Raw genomic sequence first — 11,036 nt, forward strand, 5'->3', positions numbered from 1 at the left:
CACTTGAACAATGATTTGACTGCGTTTTTTTAAATGAATAAGTCTGTCCCAGACATTGCTACTTTCTTACAAGAGCACCCTATTGAACCAGGGACAATAATTAAAAATATAAATGAAAATGTTTTTATATACATCATTTTCAAATTAGTTGAAAATAATTATAATGTTGTATCATCTGTAATAGGAAGCCTTACATTACAAACAGCCTGCGACCACTATTATACCGGTGGCTTGGTGCTGTGCAGGAGATGCAGGTAACTTTTAACTTATGCACATAAAATTATGTTATTGACCCTTAAGAAGCTTTATCCACTTCATGTTTAAAATTAAATTAATTTCTAATTACCCTAGGCTACTCTTGACACTGTAAAAATGTTAAAATCCTGTACAAATACTAGAAATCATGCAAAATGCTCTTTGGTGTAGCTCAAACAGTAGAGCGTTGGCGCTTGCAACGCCAAGGTCAAGGGTTCGATTCCCAGGGAAAGCAAGAACTGATAAGAATGTAAAATGTGTACCTTGAAATGCAATGGAAGTCGCTTTGGATAAAAGCGTCTGCCAAATGCGTAAATGGAAATAATTTGGAATCTATCAGAACTTTTATATCTTTGCCTGCTTGGCTGTTTCCTTTTTTAATTATTTGAAATATTACTCTCCGCTGCATTGCTGATCATGACTTGGCGTATCGATTTATCGGCCCTTTCCAATGAACACAGTAATATAGATATTTTAATAAAATCTGCAAATTTGTTTGAAGAGCCAAATTAGCCAGAGATCAGTTATCACGATTAGAACATCTGGCATCTGTCAAATCATCTCAGCTGTATTAAGCGAGGTACGAAAAATGGACCCCAATAAATAACATCCATTAGTGAATTTTCATTTATAGCTGACTTTTTTTTTTTATACATAAACATATAGTGATTTCTAGAAGAGGACGAGTTTGCATAATATCTATAAACAGATAACGAGAGGCAAGACCAAATTAAAAGTGAAAAGAAAAGTAGAGCCGAGACGCATCATAAAGAGAACAGACGTCATTTCAAGGGAAGGTTAGAGTTTTTGATTAAAGATTACGTGGGCATAATTTGAAGAAATTATGTACATGGATAAATATAACAAACACTTTAACATTTTGTAAAAAAAAAAAAAAAAAAGATTTGTTGATTTTGATTCCATGGGGACTAAATATTTTCAAAAATGTTTTCCAGAGACATTATTTAAAAAGTCTTTATTAAATGGGCATTTTGAAAAGTATTTACAGACAGATTTCTGTGTCTTCAGGCAGGGCATGATACCCGTCTGGTCTGATTTGTTACAGTACAATGGGTGAACAATGACATATCAGATTAAAGGGTATTTCCATAAACTGCAGGAGTCAGAGATATCATTCCTGGACAGCACAGGAGACAAAGGTTTAAGGAAGGAAACTAAAAAAAGCAAGAAAAAGAAAAAAAAAAAAGCAGGGAGTTGCAGTTAGGAAAGGTAGTATGGCTCTTCATGTATAGACATTGTATTGCAAGAGCCAAAGCAACTAAATCAACTGACTTAACACTCCAATAAAGTTGCGTTGTTAAGCCACCGGTGTGACACACTTTTCTCTTAGGTTTCAATAAAGTTAAATAATCTCTTATAGGATATTCTGTAATCCAGTCATAGAGGTGTTTCTCAAATGATCTTGAAGCCATTCATGTAAGCTTAACATTGCACCATCATTCAGTTAAAAACCTATTCACTGATACACAACTTCATTCGTTCGCTCATATTTCCTCACAACAACCTGAGTTCCTACATAAGTAATAAAAAAAAAAAAGCGCGAGAGAGAGAAAAGAAAATGGCCAACAGCAGATCTGATGAGAAAGTGAGGCAAGGGGAGCCAGCGAAATCACCCCCCCCCCCCCCCCCCACCTCACTCCCTTCGGTTCTTCCCAGCACAACAAACATTTACAGAACTCATCCTTCTGTTGGATTTCACTTAAAAATGCACAGATCTAAAATTCACTACCTTTTTTTAAAATCATATAAAAGGCATGGAAATGGGTTAAAAATGCCATTTGCTGCAATCATTTAATTCTGGACTAGTTTTTGTTTTTATTCTTTTTACTTCATGTAGAAATCAGGACAGTCAGAGGAAGACTCATGAGTAAAACAACAACAACAAAAAATAACCGTAAACAATAAAGAACTTAAAGTTCAAAAAACTCAGCTTAAGTTTCCGCATTATACCCTCTCTGTTTCTTACCCATTTAAAAACATATGGCAATTAGCAGACCGAGCCAGTAATAACCAAAATTAAAACAAAAGACAAACTCAAGCAATACAAAAGCTTGAGAGAACAGTGTGGAAGGGAGGTCTGAATAATTAGTGATATTTCTAGAATTATTGCTGAAGGAAGCTGGTGCCTCATACCATCCTTTTATCGGTTCAAGCACATCCAGCACTTGTTATCTTCCATTTCAAATGTCTCTTCAGAGGGCTTGCTTGCATGACTTTTCAGGCTGGCTGCCAGTGACGGCTGAGTTACGTGAGGAAGGGACAATAGTTCTGCAGTTCTGTTTCGATTCTCTCTGTTTTCCTTTTGATTTTGAGGGGTGGGGGCTGGACATCACAGTGAGCAGTGTCCGGAAGCGAGGTCCTCATCACAGTGTAAAAAGCAGGGAACGTTCCCCATCCGCTCCTCTGGATCATGTTTCTTTCCCCCGTTACATTCCACACACGCCTTGTGTTGGATTCGAGAGGGTTTTATACTTACTTGAAAAACATCCCACATCCTAAATATTGATAAAAATGATTTGATTTTCAACCGTATTTTGGGAGACCGTATTTCACTATCGCCTCTCGCTTCCTCCCAGGAAAGGCTGCTATTCCTATCTGCGCTGGTGAAAGCCTTGTGTACCATCTGGACCTGCTGGCTGTCGAACAACATGGTTTCCTGATCGGTTTTCCTCTGAAAGTGTATGGCTGCTTCCACGTGGAGATCTGATTGAGGATAGACAATACGTAAAATATAAAAATCAAAAATATCAAAAGCATTTGGACATTTAAAAGCAGCCATTCCTAAATAACAAAATTGCTGCGTCCTTGGTTCTGGAAGTACTTTTGCATTAATTCTCTTCAGATATTAGAACCAGAATAGTTCTAAACCATTAACAAAACAAATCAGCTCCAGGACAAATTACAATTTAAACTTTGAATGGAAACAAAGAAAGTATATGAAAATTGTGTACCATTCTCTAATGAAATACTGAATTTAATTGAATAAAAAAATAAAAAAAAATCTATGGTAAGTATAAAAACTACATATTTTGCTTTTACATATTTGCACAGGGAAATATATTTACATACACAAAAGAAATCTTATGCTCAGCAAGGCTGCACTTGTTCAAAAATACAGTAATACTGTGATATAAATATACACACACACACACTGCCGTTCAAAAGTTTGGGATTGGTAAGATTTTTTTATGGTTTTAAAAGAAGTCTCTTATGCTCAACAAGGTTGCATTTATTTGATTGATTAAATTGATAAAAAATACAAATATAAACAGTAATATTGTTAAATGTGACTATTTAAAATAACGGTGTTCTATTTGAATATATTTTAAAATGTTATTTATTCCTGTGATCAAAGCTGAATTTTCAGTATCATTACTCCAGTCTTCAGGGTCACATGATCCTTCAGAAATCATTCTAATGTGCTGATTTGATTCTCAAAAACATTCACTATTATTATCAATCTAGAAAACATTTATTTGAAATAGAATCTTTTGTAACATTATAATTGTCTTTACTGTAACTTTTGATCAATTTAATGCATCCTTGCATTGATATGTTTTATTATTTTATATATATATATATATATATATATTTTAATCAAATAAATGCAGTCTTGGTGAGCATAAGAGACTTCTTAAAAAAAAAAAAGAAGTTACTGATCCCAAAATTTTGAAAGGCAGTGTATATTTCGAATAAATAAATTTCACTATAAAAAAAGCCTCTGTTGAGCAGCAAACAGGTATTTGAAGTCGCTGGTGTCTCTGGGGCTGTCAGTTGTGCAGATGCTTTTCTGCCACCCCTAACCAAAGCTCACAAAGTGAAACGTTTACAGTGGTTTAGAAATACATTTTCAAAGTTTTTATTTCATGGAGACTCATGGGACTCCAGCAAAGTCTGTTTGCTTTCAGAGCTGCCCTTTTAATAAACTTTTTTTTTTTTGACAGAAACTTTCCTTAAACTAACCTTTATCTGACAGAGTTCTTCTGTGCTCTAAATTACTCACAAATCTTTTGATAATTCGATAATCTCTATTCAGTTTTTTTAAGATATTAGTTGTTTTCATGCCTTTTGCAAGACATTGCACATTTCATGCTTTTCATCTTCAGAAAGATCTTATCCTACTAATTGTCACTTCCATAATAACATGGAACAGTGTATAAACACACACACACACATATATATATAGATAGATAGATAGACTCCGTTATTATGAAGCTGAAATCAAACTAGCTTCTGGCTTCTACAGAAGCATATACAGCACACTATCTCAGATCTAATGGTGAGAATGCATGGGAAAAGGTTAAACATTATCATAAAAAAAAAAATTACTTGTAGCTTCCAGAACCATGACAAGTTTTGCTCTATTCACCATGTCAGTATTTTACCGGTCTGAAATGGGTCTCTCCTGTGGTGTGTCATCAGGAGTAGCACTGCCAAGGATTCTCTTCCTGGCCTCTGCGTATTCTGCCTCTCGCTGAGCTAAGGATTTAACTTGCGGGGAGGGTCGAGTCTGCGTCACAGACGATCCTAAAGATCCATTACTGGAGGGTCGCTTCAAAATACGAATCTGTGGTGGGGGTGCCGCGGGGAGGGAGTCATCCTGGATTACGATTGCTGTTCTCATCGGAGAACGACTCGAACTGCCACTTGAAAGTCTGGGAGAGACATTTTTTATGATTATTAGAGTAATCCAAGGCGCATTGAGCAAAACATGGACACAAAACACAGGAATGACCTGACATACCTTTCTTTCTGACTGATTCGAAGCTTTTCCTCTAGTCTTCTCTCCATTTCCTAAATTCAATGTCAAGAAAAAAAATTATTATTAAAACTTCTACTGGAGAAAAATAGCAATCTTCCATAACAGCATGCAGACTGCTTCATGGAGGGGCCTCTGAAGCAGCAGCAAGTTTTCAATTTCACAAAGTTATTTATACATCCATAGTGCCATGGCTAAATTAATGACAGGGCCAAATTACATAGTGCTGCTTGAGTAGACAATATAAGGCTTTTCTAAACAGAGACAGAGGAAACATACAAATGGAGGGAAACGTGTTTACAGAGCCTAATGGCAGGGGTGTAGACGTTACTGCCAAACTTTTAAGAAAAATAAGTCTCTGAGTTCAATATTTGAAAGCAGATAAATTACATATTGCTTTATCAAATATATACACTAAATCAGAGCGAAGAAAACAGGAGACAGATTAAACCAATTCACACAAATTGACAAATTTCTGTTAAAGGGCACAGTTAAAGGGACAGTACACCCAAAATTGAAAATTCTGCCATCATTTAATCAAACACTCCATTGTAAACCTGTATGACTTTCCTCTGTGAAACACAACAGAATATGTTAGACAGAATATCATTCTCAGTCACAATTTACATTCAATGTATTGAAAAAAAATTGTACTGAAAGTGAATGGAGACTGCTGAGACTGTCAGTCAATAAGATTCCACCTCAACATAATTTATTATGTCGTACAGATGAAAACATTTAAGTAAAGTGATTCAAAGTTTCTCTTTCGTTTATAAAATAACAATTTTTTGATTTGCAAATACATCACCCCACGTAACAATTACAACAGAGCCTAAAAGAAACTGAAAACTTGTTAAAACCGCCTGTTGACTGTCTGAATGGGGACTATCCCTCCTCGATACTCGATATTTTCACATAAAATCAACTCTGTCTACACATATTAAAACACGATTACAATATTTTATCTATGACAGCCAACAGGTCTCAGTGCATTCGGCAGCCATCTTTGGTTTCTGACGCGATGGCAAAGAAAGATTTCCCCCTTTTTAAGCATCAGAAGTTGAACCGGCTAACTAGCATTAGTTAGCAGGTAGTTTATGTCCTTTGCTTAAAACACAAATAGTTTTACGTGACTCACGAACGTGCCGCTTCACCAACTGCCATCATCAAAATTGCCTCTATTTTTACCTACTGGTTTAGAGTATAAATATCCCACAACATCTGTTTTGGGACCAGTTTCCCTTTAACTGCGGCCTACCGCCCAACTCTAAATACACAGGCGTGACTAGCGAGCTAGCATGAAGCCAGTGGCATGAATCATACTAAAGCTCCACGCGAGGCTGTCTACACTGAAAAGACAGTTTGTGCAAACGCGGAGAAAGCGCAAGTAGCCCATATTTACCCCACTGTCGGCGGCCTCCTCCCAGCTCTCGGCGACCTCCTCATCATCCATGTTTCCACTCTTGGCTAACTAGGGGCTTCCCTCAGTCCACACGCTCACGCACATTTTCCCTCTACAGCGTCAGTGAGCCGCTTAGTGAGCTAAAGTCTTACACAGTAGCGCCACCTGCTGCAGGGAGGATAGAGTTACTGACTGCACAGGAGCGTATGGACAGTAGAAATTCATTTCAAGAGCCACATTTAGGAAGTTTACACAAAAAAATCTTAGTAGAAAATGATTAGAAAATAAAATAGCTCATATAATACTGTTTTCCCTATTTTACTTAACCGTCAAATTAAGAAAAAAAAAAAAAGGTTTCCGTTTCTGTTTTTACCCTATTCATGGAATGCCAGATGTTAAACTGACAGACAGGGAAAATGCACATATACTTTTATTCATCATAAACAGCACAGACGTAAGTAACAATAAAATGAACTCAGTGCAGTGCATCAGTTCAAACGACAACACACTAGGCTACTCATTTATTAAAACAAATAAAGAAATAAAACATAGTCTTCTTTACTGTTTGTTGTTCAGATTACATCTTTAGGGCTATTTATTATTAAGAAGTTTATGAACTGCTCTAAGGCCCTCTGCTCTATGCGCCTCGCGTTTTTGCAGTTGAAAAAAAAAGCAACTCCGAGGAGAAGAGCGGAAAAAGCGCCCAACGTCATCGCGTTTTTTCCCACTGTCCAATCGAATGAATGGAGAGGCGGGCCTTCCGTTTTGGTGATGATGAAACGTTGAAAGCAAGCTACAGTTGCTTGAACGCCCGACGCCCGTAGAGTGCGATGATGGAGGATAAACTTGTGGTGCTCTCGTGGGTTACCAGGAGCTTAACGACTTTACGAACCGTAACTACCACAATGTTAACATAAAGTTAATAAAAGGCTGATCTGACAGGACAGTTGTTTCAGTGGTTGCCTAGCAACATAAAAAACGCAGCGCACTGCTCGTTCTGTGTGTGATCGGGGCAGTGCTGTTGGTGCGTTCAAGTCATCTCGTATAGATCGTATTTACGAGTTGAACGCACTTGAACGCCACCACAATGTCGTAAATACCAGTGGGGAGCTCGGGATTTTCTCTAAGCTCCGATCTTTACGAGTTGGGGGCGTGTCAGTGATTAACATGGCGGAATACACAATACGTAAAGGTATTTAGCTGTGATATTGTCAGGCTTTTCTATTAACAGCTCAGTTAGCTAATCGCCAACACAGAATATGATAGTATTATAATATAACAATGCAACATGTAACAATGTGTTGGCAGTGGCTTCATAAATTAATTAAAAACATAAAAATACAAAGTACACCTGATGCACATTTCTTTGTTCTTCATTTTCTAGAACAAGAGTTTAAGAATCTTACTGTATTTTTGTGTAATTAATTAAGAGAAAGTACTCCGCCATTTTGCTCCGACGAAAGTGACTTGAACGCACATGCCGTTATAAGCACGACTTCCCACCTCGTACGTACGAACTTCCCAGGAGGACTTGAACGCACCATGTGCACCTCGCGTTTTCGAACCTGAAAAACGCGTCTGGTGTGATCGGGGCCTTATTACACTTTATTTAGTTGAAGGATATTAATTATTTTGTTGGTATATATCAAGGCTATATTTTTAGTCTTATATAACTGTCGTTTAATAACGATACAAATTGTTTTAAAATTGTTTCAGGTAGCCTAAAAGCAGACCGAAAGTGCACATTATAGGCTAGGCATTTCGTTGACAAGCAGAATGTGTACCAACCAGTCTATGCCAGTAACGACCAAATAAAACGTATGAAAGACAAATACCACGTGACCGGTCGGCTCCAGTCTAAAGTTCTCAAGGTATTTGCTAATATGAATTAAATACTCATTAAAAAACAGCGTATAGCCTATTCATTATGTCTTGTGTTTCGCTTTGTAGCCTAGGCTACTACTAAATCGTTTAGCAACAGCATAATAAATCATATGTCATAGCTAGCGATGAAAATTGGACTCACAAAAGAAAAACCATAACTATGTTTTGGTTAATAACTATGAAACTTAATTACAGCTAATTATAAGGGAAATATGGATGGGACAACACGCGAAGCGATGAGTCAAGTTCAGGGTATCCCATTACCAGAGCGGGTGGTGAAGTACTGGGATAGAGTGGAGCACTTCCAGGCGTCAAACGAGGATTTGCTCATTGCCACATATCCTAAAGCAGGTAAGTTAAGTTAGAGTACAGAAGAAGAAAACAACATGACGAAAACAACACGAATCAATTTAAATAATAAAATCATATCGTTTGTAAAAGGTACCACATGGACACAGGAAGTAGTGGATACCATCCTGAATGAAGGAAATGTGGAAAAGTGCAGGCGCGCGCCCACTCATGTGCGCATGCCGTTCTTAGAGATGACCACTGCAGACGGTTTAAATGCTGGTATGTGTTATAGAACCAAAAACTGTTTAGCAACTTAAACACACACACACACACACACACACACTCTCTCTCTCTCGGTTTCGCTATCTTTGTGGGGACTCTCCATTGGCGTAATAATTTGTATACTGTACAAACTGTGTAGGCCTATCCTATCTAAATGAGAACAATAGAAGCAGTTAAACTAACAATAGGACAAGAAAATGCAAGTGCTATGACCCTTCCCAGTTTAATCTAACGCAGTACCTGTATATATTTTTTTCAAAGATAATAGATGTAGAATAGAAGATAAAGTGTTAGTATTAATGGATCAAGTGTTAACATACTAGAACTAGATGATAACCATCATCTAGTTTATTAATCAATTTCCCTCGTTGGGACCGCTGGCTGGTCTCCACAATGTTGGTGATTTAAGGTTTTACTATCCTTGTGGGGACATTTGGCCCCCACAATGTAATATAAACCTGTACACACACACACACACACACACACACACACACACACACACATACCTATTCTCCATAATGGTTTTATACCGTACAAACTTCTATCCCCCTACACCCCTAAACCTTTTTTAAATGTTAGCATTTTTTTAATTAAAACACAGTTTTGTATGATTTTAAGACATTTGAAAGTGTCATTGTAAAACATGAATATGTTGTAATACGTCATTATACTATGTCATTATACACATTTGTGTCCTCATAAACCATAGGCCATATATACAAGAACACACACACACACACACACACACACACACACACACACATATATGCAAGGTATCCTTTATGCATCTTAAATGATTAAACTGTGTAATGTTTTAGGTATAACTAAGCTGGAGGTTATGGATCCGCCTCGTGTTATCAAGACTCATCTTCCTATCCAACTTGTGCCTCGTTCTTTCTGGGAGGCTGGTTGCAAGGTTGAAATAAGTTTTTGTGCTGTACTGAAAAATATTAAATAATTTTACTTGAATGCCAACCCCACCTGCATTTCTCCATAGGTTATATACATGGCCCGTAATCCGAAAGACACTGTGGTTTCATATTATCATTTTGACCGCATGAATCTTAACCAGCCAGAGCCCGGGACTTGGCAACAATATCTGGAAAAATTCATGACAGGGCAATGTGAGTCATGCTGCAGTTAGACCATTCATTCATTACACCAATTGCCTTATTCTGTTTCGTGTAAAACATGAATGGACTAAATTATGATAACTTGAATGAATTTTTTATTTTTTTGTCAGTGGGTTGGGGATCCTGGTATGACCATGTTAAAGGATACTGGAGGGAAAGGCAAAACAAGAAAATCCTTTACACATTCTTCGAAGACATGAAAGAGGTCGATCTGCTTTCTACAAAACGTATATTTTTTCCTATAAAAAAAGTCTCAGTACTTCAGTCTTAGTTTGACTATAATTTACTTGACTTACTAATGATCTTTGCAACGGAAGTGAATCAATAAAAACTAACTTTAGCTGGACAATAACTTTATTCTAGAGCTGCTGTAAAGCCAAAACAATCTATGATACTTTGATACTTTAATTTCCTATTATCACTGTAAAGCTTGCTTTGAAACAATCTATATTGTTAAAAGCGCTATATAAATGAAGGTGGATGGACTTGATCATTTATTTATAATTCCAGGACCCTGTTCGTGAAGTAACCCACATTGCTCAATTCCTCGGAAAGCAGTTATCAAAAAGTGAGATAGATCAAATTGTGCAAATGACAGATTTTTCTGCAATGCGAGAAAACCCCATGGCAAACTACTCAACTATCCCAGACACAATCTTTGATCGTACCGCCTCAGAGTTCATGAGAAAAGGTTATTTTAATTATTATTTTTTAAGTACAATTGAGCAACTGAATGACTTTTCCTAATCTTTTTTTCAATTTGTATTTTATAGGTGAGGTTGGTGACTGGAAGAATCACTTCAGTGCAGAAGAGGATGCTGCTTTTGAGGAACAGCACTGCAAATTAATGGCTGATTGTCCTATTCCAATACGGTTCACAATATGAAAGATTCACAGGGAGTGTCTCTTTCCCTTACGAGAACGTTCTCTCGTACTGCGTTGCAAACGCTGTGGGAAAACTCTTTTTCTCGAGAATATTGAAGCCTTTATTTTAAAACGCATTGCTGCA

The 11,036-nt window shown here is 37.1% G+C and overlaps 2 protein-coding genes across 3 annotated transcripts; one reads left to right on the top strand and one right to left on the bottom strand.

Moving 5' to 3' along the window:
* Positions 1-1,216: 1,216 nt before the first annotated feature.
* On the bottom strand, positions 1,217-8,658 carry szrd1 (SUZ RNA binding domain containing 1). Of its 2 annotated transcripts, none has more exons than XM_084428033.1 (5): positions 8,586-8,658; positions 6,438-6,605; positions 5,021-5,070; positions 4,662-4,931; positions 1,217-2,979 (listed from the first exon to the last, which is right to left on the bottom strand). In XM_084428033.1, the coding sequence occupies exons 2-5, from the start codon at positions 6,486-6,488 to the stop codon at positions 2,868-2,870; spliced, it is 483 nt and encodes a 160-aa protein (XP_084284159.1). In that variant the 5' UTR covers positions 6,489-6,605; positions 8,586-8,658; the 3' UTR covers positions 1,217-2,867. The 2 variants fall into 2 exon arrangements, with proteins under 2 accessions (XP_084284159.1, XP_084284158.1); XM_084428032.1 differs by lacking the exon at positions 8,586-8,658 and adding an exon at positions 7,000-7,098.
* LOC311302285 (sulfotransferase 1C4-like) lies at positions 8,168-11,036 on the top strand. Its single transcript, XM_084428030.1, has 8 exons — positions 8,168-8,308; positions 8,517-8,672; positions 8,763-8,891; positions 9,713-9,810; positions 9,892-10,018; positions 10,138-10,232; positions 10,538-10,718; positions 10,801-11,036. Exons 2-8 carry the CDS (start codon positions 8,534-8,536, stop codon positions 10,911-10,913), a joined length of 882 nt encoding a protein of 293 aa, XP_084284156.1. The 5' UTR covers positions 8,168-8,308; positions 8,517-8,533; the 3' UTR covers positions 10,914-11,036.

This window comes from Rutilus rutilus (assembly GCF_951802725.1).
Source record: "Rutilus rutilus genome assembly, chromosome: 13".
NCBI classification, from domain to species: domain Eukaryota; kingdom Metazoa; phylum Chordata; class Actinopteri; order Cypriniformes; family Leuciscidae; genus Rutilus; species Rutilus rutilus.